This window comes from Parus major, chromosome 3 (assembly GCF_001522545.3).
Source record: "Parus major isolate Abel chromosome 3, Parus_major1.1, whole genome shotgun sequence".
NCBI lineage: Eukaryota > Metazoa > Chordata > Aves > Passeriformes > Paridae > Parus > Parus major.
In genome coordinates this window covers 87,990,450-88,009,930 of record NC_031770.1, presented here as the reverse complement: position 1 = coordinate 88,009,930, position 19,481 = coordinate 87,990,450, and the positions used below count along the sequence as shown (strand labels likewise).

Below are 19,481 nucleotides of genomic sequence, written 5' to 3'. Positions count from 1 at the left end.
AGTAGTGCAATGGATCAATTTTATTTTTCATTTACCTTCTGGTGTTTTAGAAACAGAAGTTGATTTTGATTCACAGTAAAATAGTTTTATTTTCTGTGAGAAAAAAAAATCTCTTCTATGGCATACATGTGGAGAGACCACACTGCACAGGAATTTGGATTAATAGCTCTACTCCTCATTTTCTCAGTTATCTTGGACAATTGTTCAGTATTTTGTGGTATGGCTTCCTCACCAGTAGAATGAAACAGGAATACCTCCCTCCCTGGGGTGTTCTGAGATGTAATTAACTGCCTGAGCAGTAAGAGAAAAGGAAGCAGAAGACCCAGCTGAAACCAGACAAAGCTTTAAAATGAGAACTCTTAAAATTAGAATGCCTTTCTTTGGACAATTCAATTTGTGCTGTATTTCAAGTAAGCCTCCATAGAAAGATGGATGGAGACAAAACACTACTTTAAATGGCTGGAAAATTTGTCCTACACAAACTAATGACTGAAGCTCAACTAACTTTGACAAAGCTAGTATTTTAGCCCAAAAATCCACACAGAAAAGGTAGCTGCACTTTTCTTGTGTCATTATTAGACAATTATATATTATTTAGACAAAAATGCAAGAACAGATTTTGTTGTTTTGCTCTTTTTTAGGAGAACATGCACTTTCTTCTTATCTCTTTTTGCTCATGTGCAAAGCTTGCTAAATACACAGGATTTTCTGACTTGACATTTTATTATTTTGTGAGAAGAAGAGCTGAAGCGACTCTTTTGAATCACAAATAGTGCCTTTTTTATTTGAAATTTGGAGTTTTAAGAAGACAAGAAATGTTTTCAAAAGCCAGGCTCAAACCAATTAAGCTAGCTTACACCATTCTAAGTACCCTTTATTTTACTAGACCTGCAGCATTTTACTTATTTTCAGTAAAAATCAGTTTTCTATTACTTTATGGTCATGCAACATGAAACATGCAGTGATATGCCTCATCTGGAATTAAATAGCTGCACATCAATATTACAGGACTTTTGTCTTAGATTCTCCAACTATACAGTTTCCATGGTGCAAGGCAGTGAAATTACCATTTGAAATATTACATAGGAAAGTTTTGCATGATTTACTTATTCTTTTTCTGTCATAGAAAAAGATTTATAATTCAGAAGTAATAGAGGAAGCACAATAAGTTGCTATAAATTAAAACCAACCTTGTGCTACGTGCAGCATTTTTTTTAATTTTCGTAGCATAACTGGAGTACAAAAGTTTTAGGACACACAGACAGTTAAAAGAATGCAATGAGCTTAAATATGGGACTTTCTAAAGAATTGTAGTCTAATTAGAACACTGATTTGACAAATCCCTACATTAGTCATCATAGCTGAATTCAAAATGTGCTCCTTTCCCCGTACACTTTCAAAACTGTGCTCTTATGAAAATCATAAATCTCCTCTGAAGGAATGAATGCCATTTGAGATACAGCTAAGGTGATTCCTCCAGTAAAGAATTGATAAAATTTTGCAGAAAATCAAGAAAATGCTTTTGTTAGTTCATTCTATCCCACAGTAGGTATGATGCTATCAGTAAGTACAGGAATGATTGAAATAGGAGATTAAAGGAGGGCAATTTATTTGGTATATCTTCTGCCCATATGCAGTAGAAATCTTCAATGCCTCCTGTGTCCAGTGGAATAAAAAATTGAGTGCCCTACAGGAAGACTCAGAAGCACTTCTGAGCTCCCAGGGCTGGGTGTAAATCTTCCTTATGCTCAGCAAGAGACCAGGTGCCTCAATCAGCCCAAAGTGAAGATGGTCATGCAGGAGCATGACACATTCCTCAGAACCATGGCACATATGGCAAGGCTGCTAGCAGGGACAGCGTGGAGGCCACCAGGATGTAGGTGCTGTATCAATATTAGCACACAGTGCACACCAACAGGGATGAACTGCAGAGGCAAACAGCTGACACTGAGGACCTGATATTCACCATACAGCTTCTACAGGTATTTTTCATTTCAGACTGGCCCTTGTTTGAGCCTCTGGAAATGAAATCTCACAAACAGTTGGCATTGCATCTTTTGCTTTAGTTTCAAACTAAAATTTATATACCTCAAACCTCTTTAGTGATGTGTAAAGAAGAAGATGATCCATAAATACAGACAACTGGTAAATCTGCTTCTAAAGAACACTGCTGCTCCTGTGTTAGTGTAGAAGCATCCAGCATGTGATAAACAGCCAGCCAGATGCTCTGTCAAGACACCACAAAACCTCCACCGCAGCGGCACATTCTGTGCCTTATTGCCTCTGAGATGCCTAATTAATAATAAGATGGATTAGGAAGTGGTTGAAAAGTCACATTCAAAGGGTAGTGGTCAATGGCTCAGAGTCCTGATGGACATGAGTGACAAGTGGTGACTCTTAGGAGTCTGTATTGGGACCAGTGTTATTTAATATCTTCATTAATGACAGAAGTGAAGGGATGGAGTGCACCCTCAGCAAGTCTGCAGATGATACTGAACTGAGTGGTGCTGTTGACACACCTGAAGGACAGGATGGCATCCAGAGGGACATGGACAAGCTCGAGAAGTGGCCCAGGGGAATCTCATGCAGTTTAACAAGACAAGGTTCAAGGTTCTGCATGTGGGTCAGGGCAATCCCTGGTATCAGTCCAGGCTGGAGGATGAGCAGATCCAGAGTAGCCCCAATGGGAAAGACTTGTTGGATGAGAGGCTGGACATGAACTGGCCTTGTGCACTCGTAGCCCAGGAATCCAACTGTATCCTGGGCTGCATCCAAAGCAGCATGTCCAGCAGGGTCAGGGAGGGGATCCTTCCCCTCTGCTCTGCTCTGGTGAGACCCCACCAGCAGTGCTGCATTCAGTTCTGAGTCCCCAGCACAGGAAAGACAAGGACTTGGAGTGAGCCCAGAGGAGGCCACTGAGATCATTAGAGGGATGGAACACCTCTCCTGTGAGGAAAATCTACAAGAATTGGGATTGTTCAGCCTGGAAAAGAGAAGGCTTAAGGGTAAACTAATTGCAGCCTTTCAGTATCTGAAGGAAACTTACAGGAAAGATGGAGAGGGACTTTTTACAAGGACATGTTACGACAGGAGAAGGGGAAATAGTTTGAAACAGAGAGAGAGCAAGTTTATATTAGATATTAGGAAGAAACTCTTTACTGTGAGGGTGGTGAGGCAACGGGACAGGTTACCCAGAGAAGTTGTGATTTCCTTATCCATGGCTGTGTTCAGGGCCAGGCTGGATGGAGCTCTGAGCAAAATGGGCCAGTGTAAGGTGTTTTCATTAATGGCAGTGGGTTGAAACTACATGATCTTTAAAGTCCCTTCAAACCCAAACCATTCTATGATTTTATTATTCATTCCCTGATGATTTTAAGACCCACACAGCAAGGAAAGTTTTCTTTGGTATGTTGCCATAATATTATCTAGGAGAAGCCAAATGTATACACTCAGATGATATAAATGAAAAATTGGTGCACGTTAGTAAAACTTTGTTAATTAGTGTTGATAAAGACATTGTTTGTAATCACAAGCCATGTGAAGTCAAACACTGTAATGATGAGGATCAGACCTATGTCTCTTACATCTGCAAATCAGTCACTATGAATTATTTGAGCACTTGATTTCCTACATTTGAATATTTAAATGAGACTAGGCTAGGAACAAAAAAAGGCAAGAAACCCTTAGCATGCTGAGCATAATGAATATTAGGAGCAATGATCTACAATACTAAAGTTATTAAAAAATGAAGAAGGAGCTTGGACTCAACAGCTGAAAAAACCTGCATATCTCCATCTACAGAGCAATTGCTATGAAGCACTTTTTCAAAAGTATTTTCTCTGTATACATTGTGACACGGCTTCATTTTACTTTGTCATTGCCATAGAGGGCTTATTTCACACTAGGGTGGCAGTTCCTTGAGCTTCTCCATGACATGAGCATGTTTATGTCTTTTAATGAAGTATGACCATTCATGTCTCCTAAGGTAACATCTCCTCAATCAAGCTATTTATCAGAATTCTAGAGGATTAAACCCTCCATACATGCTTTCCTCCACTAATTTCATCATGATATACTTACTTTTACTTGTTCAGCAGAAACTATTATTGTTATTGTAGAAAAACTTTATTTACTAGATGATACAATTTTTTAGGACAAACACAGAATAAAAAATTAAACAATATAATAAAAGAGTACTGGAATATTGCTGTACATTTTTAGTTGTTAGCTATAAAGGTCTATAAAGAATTTGTTCATGAAGTGCCAGTTCTGTAGAGGATTACTTAGTAAACTAATTGTTAAAACAATTGCAAAGCTCTTACATGGCATGACTGGCAGGGAATTATTTGTGAAATAGTTAAATAACTGTGGCAGCATTTTACAACCTAAATAATGTCTTACATTAAAATGAATTACAGCAAACGGTCACACTCACCAATTTTAATTAAAGATGGAATTATCCTAAAACCAAATGCTCAGTTCTTTACAAGCATACAAGTACCTAATGCTAAACTGGAGTACAATATGCATCAAAAAAACACAGTCATTTGAGAAAATCTAAACAGCTGAAAAATTTTGGTGAAGACACAAAATACTCAATGACTCCTTAATGCAGCAGCAGAACATGCAGTAAAAAGCCTTGCAAACTTCTCCTGAAAAGCAGCAGTAATGTAACTGGAGTTCATTTATGTCCTCCCTCTTTTTGTAGGTGGCAAGCTACAGATTAACCTTCCTAACTCTTTCCTAAGGCTTTTGGCAGATGGTGTTATCCTAATTTAATTGTGGTGGTTTAAGAGGTTATAGACTTCCACTGATCCTTTCACTCTCTGTCTAGGGTTTCTGCTTTTTTGGTAGTAGCAACAAGAAGTCTGAGTCAGATACTGCAGTTTATGACCTGACATAAAAACATAATGGCCATAATTTTCAGGTAATACACAAGGCTGGATATGCACCAGGCTGTGAACTGTAGCATCTAACAAGAGGCTCACTCTCACTACCATGGCAGTCTCCCTTTGGAAGCAGGGGCAGAAGCCTCTCGAGCCTTCTGCAGCAGCAACTGGCAGAGCTCACTGCTGGAGTCCCCAGCCTTTGGGAGAACTAAGACAGAAAGAGCTGCTGATAAACAAAATTTGGAATCAAGGACAAAAAAGGATTCAGATGAAAAACCAGTGAAGCAGGTCAGATGTCAAGAATACAGTTTCTTGGTTCTGCCTTGCCTGCAAGTCATATACTCTTCTCTGTTATTTATCTAATGTGGCCTAACACACCACAGCACTTAAATCAAGAATGCTGTTTCCTCTAAAACTAAACAACAGGGAAAAGGAAAAAGAAATGAGAACATGAATTGATTACAAATGGCTTTTATTTACAGTAGTTGTGTCCAGGGAAGATGCTTTTTGGAGTTGAGATGTTACAAATGTGCAGGAAATATTCTTAGTTACCAAACTTTAGGAGTATGTTTTATCCTAATTGATTTGTAAGACAAATGATTAAATTCATGTTTTCACTAGATATCTCTTCAGATGACAACAGTGCCAGAAGGGAAGGCACAAAATTACTAATGTGTAATGAGAGCAAAGAATATAAACTTTTTGTTCAGAGATTAATCCAATTTCATGCTTTCTCTTTTAAAACATAAGCATTGAGTTAACATGACACTGTTACCTTAGTTTAGACTTATCTGCAGGTATCAAAACCTTCAGTAACAGAAGAATCATAAATGTTTGTTGAGTGTGATTAGAAGTGAAGATGCTTTATCTTTTTGAAAATTTGTACAGTACTTTAAATGACTGGTCTTTTATTTTTAAACTGCCTTCTAAAGATATTTCTTTACAACTCACATGAAGAAGCCCTATAAGGGATACATTCTAAGATTTTCAGGCATATGTCCCAAATTTATGTTCCTCAGTGTGGAACAGTGATCCTCAAAATTCTCTAGCAGTAGCTGCATAATCCTGATCTTATAAAAAATTTGTAGGAATCTCATAATTCCTGAGTACTGTATTTCCATGTGCTCAGAGACTGCTGCAGGGAATACTTTGAAGTGTCTCTACTTTGATCCTTCTGAGAGACTGGGTGACAAGCACATCAAATCACAACAGAGCTTAAGTTTCTGACTTCCTGAGGGGGTTCTGTATTGCAAATTTTCATTCATGGAACACCCCTTAGTCATGGAAAGCAGTGTGACTTTACACACATCCCTGATCTTCCTACTGTCTTGGGAGATTCCTTGGCTGGATTTGGAGGGGATGGAATTCTTACAAACCTTCACAAAAGAAACTGAGCAAGGAGTTAAGGCAGTTAAGTCATGGATTTTACAGCAGTCGATACTGTTTAGGAATCCACCTTGCCCAGCTTATGACAAGTAACTCAGATTCTTCCCTGTTTAGTTCTTCCATCTAATCAAAGAGATGTGAACTTCCTGAGAAATGGTGTTCAGGTGGGCTCTGCTATAAAACACCCCTCTGATTTTTGGAACCATGCTGTGAAAAATCCATAAATACTTAAATCTTATGATCCTCTGAGGAAACAGTTTCCCCAAAATCAGAAAATCAGAATTCTCCCCAAGTTCTTTTAAAAGGAGCAGAGAAGAACCCGTGAGACATAAACCACCTGCTACTTCTCACGAGTACAGATAGCAAGAAATGTCATAGCAGGCAGCTCACATAGCAGTACCATTGTGCTCTATACTTAAGAAGCTAGAGAGAACCCTATTCTATACTTTAAAAAGATTGTAAGTATGAAGTAACATTACTTTTTCATTGAATCTACTTCATAGAAAATGAAAGAAAACCTTCTCAGGATTGAAAACTGTCCTCTCTAAAGGTAAGTCGGAAACAAGAGGATGCATGGAAGAAAGTAAAAAAAAAAAAAACCAAGCTAGTAAATTTTTTATAATTCAGATATTGGTATTGAAAACTATAAAGGAGAAAAAACAAGTTGTAGCACAAAACACCTAAGAGTTGACAATGAGACTCTATTCATGTACCATTTGTCTGTGGTCATATTCAGAGTTTGGGAGAATTTGGAATTACAGATGTGTGCTGGAAAGAATTGTAAAGGAGGAATACAGCCTTGTTATGGAAGGCAAAACAAAGTGTGTAATTGAGCTCAAATTAAAAAAAAAAAAACTGTTAATTTTTGCAGGATAATGAAAATGAAGGGGAAGCTGATTTTATACAGTGGAATGGGTTCAGGAAACTCAATAAATTGGAAAACATCTTGAAAAAGTAGAGAACTGGAAACAGAGAATTAGGGTAAAGTGAGGAGAAGAAGGGGTGATAGATCAGAGAGAACATCAGTGTATACAGCAAAAACTCAGAAATGGAGGAAGTTCAGCATATATTCTATAGGTCTGTAGCTATGTGTACTCACATTACCTCCTCACATAAATAATGGTGATTTAGGAAGGACAGAAGGTCCTGCACAGATTTCCAAGGCATGAAACTGGCAAATTTACTAATCTTCTAAAGTAAGTGAACCAAGAGTAGCATAAACAGTTACATATAAATGTATCTGCTTTCAGAAAGTAGAAAAATTGCAATTTGAAATATTATTCAACTTTAAGTTTATTCCAGGTTATTGATAACACTCAGATCTTTGTATTCATATAACAACTCAGAAAATAGTTAAAAGAAAAAAAAAATCAAGTCCACAGTTATCAGCCATATATTTTAAGTCTAGCAAAGGAAACACAGACATATTGGGCTTATTTCAACTGCTTGAATGGAAAACAAAAAATAGGAGCTTCATGCAGAGCATAAATTTAGTCATGATGCCACTCTGTGAACACTTTGTAAGCCTTAGCTAATTAGTCTATTCAAAATCCCTGCTGGGAAAACAAGTAATATTCTTCTAGTTTTACAAATGAGGGATTGGAAGGAAAGTGACACTACTTTAAATGTCTTGCCCAAACACATGGAGATTCAGCATGGAGGAGTGTAATTAAAAGTTACAGTGAGTAATTCTTACTGCTGAGTTCAGACTATTTTCTGCATTGCTCAAAAGCTTAAGAGTGCATTCAGGACAGCAGTGGAGAGGGGATCTGTAGATGGGAGGAAGGATCTTCCACTACAGCTATTAAAACTGTATGAACAAAAATGAAGCAAAACAAAGGGTAACTGAACCACCCACATGTATATGGATAAACCACTATTATTACTTGCCTAGCACTGAAAATGTGCTTGACTGCACATTGTATCATCCAAATATATTGTGAGAAGTGATTGTACAAAAAAATAAATTATTTCTGATTATGCAATGCAATCATTTTGACAAGGTCTCAGTAATGTCTATTTCTGTACCAATACAGAGGAAACTGCAAATTTGCATTAGTGGTATTTGCCTCACAGCTGCATAAATGAAATTATTTATTTCAAGCAGAAACACTTATGTAACCCCTTAGTGTAACTTTCATTTGCAGCATCATTTCCAGCAGCTCTCATTTTCACAATGCTGTGGAAGTCACCATGTAGACTTAGGATACTTCAGAAGCAGAAAATCAGGCATGACATCTCTGCTGAATATTAGGGTCACTCTAAGCTGACAGTAGCCAGCTTTGTTATTTCAGTGAAAATCTCTGAGTGAGATTCACTGTGCCACCTGACACAACATACTGATAATTATTAATAGGAAAACATGGTCTAGACTCTAGTTATTGAAAGATATCAGTAATAGCAAACAACTTTGAGTTTATACCATGGGAACTACACTTCTCTTCCTTTCATGCCCCCCACACCCATGAAGTGGAACTGTTCCAGCTCAGACAGACTCGGTGGGGAAGTGCAGACTACAGCTCTCCCTCTACTCATACTGCCTAGTGTGGCATGAGATACTCCTTTATCTTGGTGCAGTAGGGGTTCCCATGGTGATACACCATCCTCTCCTTCCTTCCACTTTGATTAAGTCTATATTTCTTAATCTCACAAATCTCGCTGGTTGAAATTATGCAAATGACAGCAATAGATGCATAGTATTGTTGGCACATCAAGCAGGCTGAAATTTAGCACTGTGAAAGATATTCAAGCACTAATAGAAACTTCTGTGTTGCTGTTAAACTGACCTGTGACTGTAAGTAATTTGCTTTGTAATTTTGATTAAAATTCATCAGTCCAATTTTCTGGTTCTACATCAAAACTCACCCTAAAGTTACACAAATCTATTTTGTTTGGTCTTTGTAAAATGAGACAAATAAAGTGTATGGAAGTAATTTCTGAATTGCTAGTGACAGATATTTTCCTTTGATTTCACACATTTGCAGAAGATAGAAGAGACCTTACCGTAGCTGTCGTAAGCCTCTTCACTTGTTCCGTGACCATAGTCATAATATTCAGGCACACTGCAACAGATTCAGATAGCCATGTCACTATTATCACAGGTAATCAACTCCAAACAAAAACAGAGCTCATGAAATAAAAGACATTTTAACACTTTGGCATAATAGCATAGTCCAGCTAGCTTCAGGCATAGTGAATATTTAAAGATACGAAAGAAAAATATATCTGTGACAATAAATGCTATCATACAGCACATCACATTTCTGATCTACTCAGCATAAAATGATTTTGATCCTAAATATGTAAACCTGGAGATGTGACAAAGAGAGAAATTGCATCTGCAAACATGAGGTCTAAAAAAAGACCACTGTTGTTAAACCAACAAAAGGGTTGTCGTCCTCATTTACCTGTAATTCTAAACATTTATGCATTACCAAACTCAGCATGGTTTGTTTTCACAAAGCTGACTGTATTGTATGGTGTGGAACCTGCAAACTACTTAACTTTACCAAAAACACTGTCAGGTTTTCAGCTTTGATCCTGAAGAAGAAAGCATGTTCCCACTGCCTCTAGAGAGAAATTTGATTCTCCACAGTCTCTCTCCTAACATAGTTATTGGACACCCATGGAAAGCTTTATACAGTGATCAATAAAATACAAATTGAAAGAAACAAGGGTCTAGGAGTGAAAAATCACACTTAACAGTCTCAAACTAATTTTTTAAAAAAATATGAATAGTCATATTAACATGTTATCAAAATATTTCATATAATAGTTATATCCTGATAATCAGCAATTCCAAGCTATTACATGGAGTGGGCATCCAGAAAATTCAGCCTCTGAGACATAATTAAATGGAAAGGGAATTCACAGTTTTGCTTCACTGCTATTATTATTTATAGCTGGCACTGTAGTTTTGGTACTTGGTATCAAATTTAAGATCAGGATACTTCTATTCTCAGATAACAGGTAAACATACAAGAATCAGTTTCTGCCCATAAAAATCTCCATGAATTCCACTATACTGTATTTCTTCAATCTGCAGTGAACCAAACAGAAAATGTAACACTTTCTTTGTTGATAGTTCTTAGTTGTTGTTAATTCTGCTTCATTTTCCCAGGACACTGTGTGAGACAGACATGCAAAATGAACAAAAACAGGCAAGCAGCTCAATATTGCTATAATTATATCATTACTGCTCAGGCTATTTCCATATTGGATTATTGTTTAAAAAATATTAGTTTACACTTGAGACAGAAGCTTAATTGACAGTGGAGTACAAGTAGAAATATTTCAGAAGTGCAATAGAGATAAACAAGCAATCTATAACAATTATTTTCTTAAACTAATTTTAACTTTGTTCACAAACAGCCTGTAATCAGATTTTTAATTTCGTGAACTTAATAGCTATCCATAACTATTCTTGGAATAATTTGTGAGAATGTTTCATGTTCTCTGTCTCACTCGAGAACACTGACTGCATGTATCTGATAACTGACAGTTATCAGTTGACTTTTTTTTTAACTGTAACTGTAATTGCTGTGCATTAATTCAGTAGTTTAGTCAGAAGTCATTCATATGAGTGAATGAATTACAATAACACCAGTATCTCAGAGAGATGAAATTCATTTGCTAAAGCAGTTGCAGAAAACAGACATAATAATGAATGAAGTTAATACTTCAATGAAGACTTTTCCCAGTGTCAACCGAGCTCTATTGGACACAATCACTGTCACTTCCTGGATAGCAGAAACTATCCAGTTGCTTGAAAATTAATTATCTAAATATACAAACCCTCCTACTGAAATGGTGCAAGAACAAACAGGAAGAATACATCTTTTATTTGCAGAACACAATATTCATTCTGTACTATTTTGTAATTATTTCAGTAGCCAATTAAATGAAATTACAGGATTGTGTAAGGTGAAGTAAAGCACTGCAGCACCAGGGTTAAATAATTTATCTAGTCATGGCTATAAGCTCATGGCTTAGACGTAAGAAATGACTTGCACTGTTCAGAGCAGACACATGACATACCACCCAGCTCTGGCAGACAGCCCTATGAAAAACTAATTTTAGAAGCTTCATTTTGGCATACTGCCTGCTTTCCTGGGTAGAGAAGGGTGTTGGACTAGTGAGCAGTGTTAAAAGAAAAGAAACACCAGAACTATCTTCTGGCAGCAGACAGGATGCTAATATCTCTTCCTGATATGTTTTGCAAACCAAAGCAGCTGCCTCCAGAGGTTAGCTTTAAAAGGAGGCCAATCCAAAGGCCAATAACTTATCAACATCAGTCCTGCCTTCAGTGATCACTGATGAGGGCCTTGAGCTATTACCCATCAACATAATATCCAGCAGAACAAGACTTGCAAGAGCAGGTAAAAGATTCATTGCTCCATTATCGGTGTTGTAAGTTTTTATTTAAGAAAGAAACACACAATCATAGAGGTAATAAGGATGTGAGATAAAAATCCTGCAGTGAACATTCTAAACTGAAATACACTATTAACAGAATACTAAGTTAATACACGAACAATCATAAAATAAGAAACAAGCTCTATTACAACTATAAAAAGGAAGAAATTTGTTACATACCACATATTTGATGTCTGTGAGCACAAAACACATTCCTGAAAACACGTAATTCATAGCACAATACACGATTGTCATGTAAGTCCTCCAACTTTATTTCCCTGAATATAATATCTCTTTTGCAGATTTGAGCCAAAATGGCATTTTAAATTCCTTGCTAACTCATATTGAAAGGTGTTTTGAAGAATATGTAAGTGAACAAAACTTAATTCTTACTATAAAATACTGGACTTAAAACTCATATTTTGTGGGCCAGACTGTTTATCCATTCATCTGCTTTATTTGAAACCTCTCTGAATACTCACTATAATCAGTTATCTGCATTTAGTTGTAGACATTTTCCTGTTTTATAGCAAAGTATACAATGGGTGATATTTATCAAAAATATGTGATAGATTATGGCTTTAAAAACATTCTTTTTTAAAAATTACTGAACTACAGAGAGATGTAGTTCCATTTGTATTATGGCCAACTGAGAAGGAAGCAATCAGCAAATGCATTCAGCATAAATAATACTTGTTTATATAATTTTATAGTTCTCAGACTGTTCCTGGAAAATATAGTGATCATGAGCTCTAGAAACCACTGACTCTCTTGGCAGTGCTAATTGGAAACAAAACACCATTATCTATCATTAGCATTCATTACTTTCAAGCAACATGAAATGTAATTTACTTAAAGTACATGCACCCACCTGAAAGCAGGATGCAACACATTCTATAAAGCAGATAGGATTAACTCATTACCAACTTCTCAGCTTTTACTTGCACTATACTTTAACACCAGATTTCTGAAACATAGAGGTCTTGATGTACTATGACTTACACCTTAGTAACCTTCTACAGTAGCAATCATGGAAAAATTGATATACACAGGGGTACGTACTTTACAAGCAGTTCAATTGGGTTTGTATATGAGAAACTCTGATGTAATTTTTCTCTATAAGAAGTATTTACAACACAGATATATGACCCTGTCCTAATTCCTACTCTGTGGCCAAGGAGATTAATAATACATCTACTGGAAATCTTCATAATTGTTACCTATTTATGCTTAAAGTTTTTTACTTTTTATTTTGGTTAATATTTTTCAACATGTTCATTTTAAAGATTTGAGATCAAAGTTTCCATAAACTTTGATAAAGCTGGATCAGTTTCCTAAAAAAAACCCTAAACCCAAACCAGCTTGTTTTTGAGAGATAAGGGTCCTTTAGTGCCTTCCAAACTGTATGGCTCCCATGATATGACAAAGGCTCAAGTACAGATACTGTACCTAAATGGCAACCTTTAAAGCCAACAAAGACTTTTAACCACTTGTTAACTGTGACTTTTTAAAATTGGTATTAATACCAAAAATTGAATTCCAGTTTGACTGTGTCAACACCCATGGGAAGCCACACAGCTTTTTGCTCAAAAGCCTGTAGAGAATAGCGCTTTAAAGTGGTTTAGGCTGAGAACCACAAACAAAAGTGCTAAGACTGAAGCCATGAAAGCCTGACTCTTGGGTCAACAAGCTACCCAAGGGAAGTGTGATGCTCACCACTCAGAGGTCACTGGGTTTAGGTGCAGGAAGACATGCATTAATGAACACACTGTATTAGCCTTTGACCAATCTCTTCCTGCACCTGCAGGAAGCTGCTGGCAAGAGAGCCTGGGTTATCAACAGAACCATCTGGCTCCCTGGCTGCTCTTACTCTTACAGCTGCAGTAATACAAGGCAGCAGAACATTGCAAGAACAGAAGAACAGAAGCACTTCTTGTTCCCTTTTGCTCTTTGGTTGTGTGGGGTTTTGTTTTGTTCTTCCTTTCTCTCTTTTTGTTCTTTGGGCTTTTTTTGGTGAAGGATGCATCTAAGCCTTTATTCCCTTTATTCCCTTTATTCTATGTGGCTGCAGACATACAATGGGCTCTCTAAAGCCGAAGCAGAAAGGTACAAGAAAGAGTTCATATTTAAACATTGCTAATGAGTGAATCTGTACACAAGTGTGTTCTGTAGTCTATCCTAAAAGATTCTAAGAAATGGAAAATCTTTGAGTAGACCTGTTAATTTAGATTTAGCAGATCATATTTTCCTTTAAAACATTTTCTTTTTCTTTCCTAATGGTACTTTTAAACTGGTAGGGTATATGTCAGTATATTTTATTGGGAAATGTTGGGAAGGAACTAGCCAATTTAGAGGCTTTTGATAAATCACTGGAATTATAACTCTGCCATTAGATAATAATTAGGCTTCTTTTGTGAAATACATGAATTGGTTCAAACTAGAGCTTCAGCTGATGTCAGTCAAGTTCCACAGTTCAGACTCATAATGAAATAGGCTAAAAACTTGTACACTAGCCTTTGAAGATGTAAAAATAATTTGAGATACTTTCATCTTTGTGTTGTTGAACTCGAGAATGTGAGAGTGAACCAGTACTGTGGTTTGGGATTGGAACTCTCTGAGGAGAGATTCCTAGCCTTTGACAGTTTGCAATCAGCATCTATACATGAATACAGGTGAATGAACATTTATCATTCCTTTAGAGATATATCTCAGTCAGGGCTGCCTTTAGACAAGATTTTGGAGTCAAGCTAATGCCCAGGACAGCTCACAAGAATCCTAAAAGTGAGATTTAATATTTTAGAGGTGGGATTCAATATTTTACACAAGTCTCTTTTTCACATCCTCCAATGGATCCTTTGAACTCTTGGTCTATATAAAATTATCTCCTTCTTTCCCTATATAATTTCTGCTCAGAAATCTTTGGTGTTTTCAGCTCCCAACATCAATAACTGGTACAATCAAATATTCAGTTCCTGTGCTAACAGGATCCAGTCTAATGTTGCTGCAGTTTTTTTATGTAAGACATAAAACATGTCTTGTGTTTGTAAAGCTTCTCCCTCCTGTATGAAGGATTTAGCACACAGTTGGCCATGAAAGAAAAGCTTCTGCCTGGAAGATAGGTGAGCAAGATCTGCATTCAAGTGAGTTACATTATATGAAATTTTTACAAAATGGGGTCTCATCACGGATATGTGTGAATAAAGAAACAATCCTTCTAGGAATCTGAAATTTACTGGAACATTTTTACTTAATAGAGCATTGTATCTATAGAGAAGATGACGAATCTTTTGAATACAGGAACTTACAGGACTTAGTCTTAAATCACAAATATTGTCCTTTACTCAATACTTCTTTAGAACTAATGGAATAATATGGTAAACATTTTAGTGGATAAAGTCTCCCTTTTTCTGAAAGCTCAATTTTGATTGTATCCAATATTTTTAACAGATGAGAATATCTCTATTACCATACTCCTGGCTTTATTTAGTACCTTACAACATGCCTGAAACCAAACTAGATTCAACTGTCTCCAGCATTTGTGTATGTTTGATTTTATGCTACTGAAAAGATGAATTTAAGACTATTATAAACAATGAAGGCAGTAAATTTATACAAGCACAGGATTGGAGTGCCAACATAATTGCAAGATGACTTCATGTTCTGAACTTTTTGCAGAATATTAAATATAAACCAATCTGCCATTTAATTTCACATGACAATTTCTATTTATCTATTCTACATTCCACTGTCATTCTCTTATAGATACAGAATTATGACTGTTTCAGAATATAATACCAAATGTCTGCAGACACAGTATTTGCAAAGGGGATGATGCAGCATTTTAGGAATTCTAGACAGTTTTAGAGGAAAAAACTTTTCTCTAGTTCAGAGTAGTGAAATTAGATTCCACTTTGCTCATTGGGTCAAATAAATGAGAAATGGCATTTGAAAACAGCTCTTGATGATGAATGCCATAAGTAGATTGTTGTGAAGATACATAAAATGTCATATTCTAGGCTTCCTGCCTTGATTGATTTCAACAGATTGGAAATAAAATACAGGGAAATCTTTATTTAAAGACAAGCGGATATAAGCACATAGCCAAAATGAAATATGACAAAACGTAAGTACAATGCACAGTGTTTAAAAAGTGAAAGAGGGAGTAGTAGAGAAAATAATAATGAATATCTAAGTTTGCAAAGAATCAGTGTAATTTTACCTGATTAATCGGTGTTATTTTACCTATTGCAGCCTGGACTATATTTATGTGTCTATGTATTTTACTACATTGTAATATTCTAACAGTAAGACAGAAGTGCAAACCTCTGACTGTATCAACAAGACATTTAACTATGTGATAATCTACTGATTCAATTAATGATTATTCACAGTCTTGTCAAACCATTGCTTTTAAACTAAGGACAAAATTATTTCACTTAACTATGGATAGTTCACAACTAATCTGCTTGAACTTTGCACAAAGCAAATAGTTGAAAACAGTGGGACTTCTGAATAGCGTTTACCAAGGAACATGTGCACCCAGCTGAACCTTACACTGCTGTCTTTAAAAGTGTACTAGTCTGTTATTTTACTTATTTACTGTTATTTTACCAATGCTTTGAGAAACTCATCTTCAGAAACAGATATACATACAGTACCTTGATATCTGGAGGTCAAGCAAGGATAACCAGGATGAACTGGAGCTCAGGCAAATATATCCTGCTGATGCAAATAATTCTTGGGAGATACAACTGGATAAAATACTCTTCCTAAATCATTTTGCAGCATGGCTTTGCACTGATGTGATTGTATTGTAAGCCACGTAAGTGACATGGACTGAACTGTGGTCCATGTTGTACTCCTGCATATCAGATCAGAAATAAGGAAGTGATCCCTAAAGCTCCTGTACTAGCAGCCCATACTGCAGAACAAAGAAGCTATAGACACAAGTTTTAGAGTAGTTAACATGAACTTTGCAACAGAAACAATATCCAGGGAAAACAGTTTATTTTCAGAGTCAATAACTTGTCATATATTCAACTTCAGTGGCTGAATATGCTCTTGAAATTTTCTATGGGTGTGAGTAATTAGAAGAACGTAGCACCTATTAGAAGCTGAATGGCTAGGTATTGCTACAAACTACTTATTGGAATAAAACTACACTGATATGGTCACAGTATCTATTTTCCATAGCAGCATATTGGACACAGGCAGCACTTTTGACCTTTTACTTCTGTTTGTTACTAGTAATGAAAAACAGATGCCCAACTGGACTTTGCACTTAACAGCGCAGCTTTAGGTATTATTGCACCTTTTGAATTAAACTCAATTCAGCGAGGTGAAAGATATCAGTCAACTTGAACTTCTCTGTTAATGCACCTTTTTTTCTTCTTCAGTCCTCTAAGATAATTCAGTTTTATCAATTATCTAATACAATGATTGTGACTCTTCAAATCTTGCAAGAACTTAGAATTTGTTCTAGATCTATTTTATTACATTAAAACTTAAATTCTGAACTATCATTAATATCTTAGAGGGGAAATTCAGAGATGACATGGCCTCTAATATGCAATTCTGTATCAGAAACAGAAGTTTGATTATGTGCTCAGCAGATACAGGATGGATTTGAAGTGTGAGTTTGACAGACCAAAAAGAAGTTCTTAGGCCAAAATGACTGGCATACCAGCATGAAATGTCTATGCAGAGGACTACTGCCTAAAGCATTACATAAATTATTTGCAAGATTAACAGTAAATATTTTGCCAAGAATTGCTTCAAAGTCCTAAAATTGGGTTACTGTTATTATTATTATTAGTGAGGCTGGGTGCAGGCAGGCATGAGAAATGCTTTTTACCGATGTCATCTTGCAGTCACAGCTAGGATGACAACATGCCATCACAAGGTCTGTACTGCTGGGATGGAATCTGTAACAGCAACGTTGTGCACTATTTTCATGTCTTTTATCACTGAATTATTTATTCCTCTTGTCAGTAAGTTATGGGTTTCCTGATATTTACAAGTCTATTTACAGCCTAAGGTGGGAGTCATAAGCTCTTCTTTCCTTACACAGCACACAGCAACTCATTTTGCTGCTGAGCTACGTTTTCAACAAGAGCCATACAGAAAAAAGGCAGAATAAAAAGCCAGGCAACCAGACCTGAAAGCCACTGCCAATATACCATCTACAACAACCAGAATGGATCAATGAATGAGTATTCATGCCAGGCACTGGAACAGGGAAATAATATCAAATATGAATTTTAAGCTTCATCAGAAAATCATTGGCTTCCTTTGCTCTTCCCTGTTAGGCACCACTGTTTACACTACGTATGGCTGGATAAGTTTGGCACAAGTGGATTAAAGAGAATATACCCTTCCTGGTTCATCCCATGACTGGCCAGTCAGTCCCAGGTTTCCTTGGTATCTCTTTTGGCTGTGAGACATGGTGTCTTTGAAATGAAACTGTTGGTGCTGGAAGAGACACAAAGGCCAGGGGAGATGACTGCAGATGTGGTAGCAGAGCTGAAGATGGCTCTTTTGGCCATCACAATTCATCAGCAAATGATCCATTTCCACCAAATTATTCTGTTGGTCTTGGCTGAGGAGTCTGGCCACTGTCTGCATGTGGGACAGTCTGATCCCAAACAACCTCTGAGTAACAAAAGAGGCTGAGCTTCTACATCTCTCACAAAACCTTGCATCCTCTTCTTCTGGTGATCTAGTGATTTCAGCCCATGAATCTTGGACAGTGGTGATATTTCAACAGATTTAGAAGTTCCTGGTAAGAAAGTCAAAAAGTGTATTACATTTCGAAAGCTAATAGGATTTTCCAACATTTTCTGTGTTACAGCTGAGTTGGAAATTAACACTTCTACGTCTATATTTTTAAATAAAGTTGTCAGACTAGAGTTTTGGGAGGTAAATCTAGCTGGCAGAGAGATTTTGAGTGTCCTCTGCCTTACTTTCAAGTACATAGAGAATAGTGTATGAATTTAACAATGACTGAATATCTCGGTGTGTCTGGACAGGCAGATAATTCTTATCAACGAGATCCATTTTCACATTATATAAAAAGGAGGGGAAGAGAGAGGAAAATGAAGTTTCATTGAGAAATTCAAATTACAGTGCAATACTGCTCATGGGAAGTATGTCAGATCTGGTGTCTTCTCCTGCCCACTGACATGGTTGTTTCTTCTTTCTTTTTGGTACTGGACAAAGCATTCATTGCAATTACCTTAAAAATTGTATTTTGACATCTGTATGAAAAAATTTCTAAAAGGAGCAGGCTTTCTAGATGTCCTCAGAAAATGTGTAATCTTTCACAGAATCCTGCAAATAATGTTTACAGACTCAGTTGGGAAGGACAGACAGTTCATTTAAATCTGTCCTGAGGTTCCATCTTGTGTTCTGGGTTGTCATTATGGGACAGGAACATAAGGAGGGAAAAACTGGCTTTACAAATACATCTTCTGCTATTTAAAGCAAGACATGCCTCCACGCAATATAGACTGTCATAACCCATAATTCTCTTATATCTAAAATTAGCCTCCCCAAGTTAATAAGGTACAGGTGGTACTTACCATAGTGAGAGTCCTCCTTTTTCTTCAAGTTGCTTCTTTGCTCCATTTCAAAGTGTGCTTAAGACGCCTTTCAGATTGTTCAGACACGCAGACTTACTGTGGGTTTCATTCCAGCCTGATTCTGAGACTCTGTCATGACCTCTTCCTCAGTTGACCCCATCCCCCTAGTTTCAACCCTAAAAATCAGACTGCTGTCATGAAGGACAGAGCT

At 36.7% G+C, this 19,481-nt stretch overlaps 1 protein-coding gene across 1 annotated transcript in view; it reads right to left on the bottom strand.

Annotated features, from left to right (window-relative positions):
• Nucleotides 1-19,481, bottom strand: part of KHDRBS2 (KH RNA binding domain containing, signal transduction associated 2) — a 124,080-nt gene that overhangs the window by 5,419 nt on the left and 99,180 nt on the right. The window contains exon 6 of the mRNA XM_033512931.1: nt 9,279-9,337. Coding sequence (XP_033368822.1) covers nt 9,279-9,337 — 59 coding nt within the window. The remainder of the gene's footprint in view (nt 1-9,278; nt 9,338-19,481) is intronic.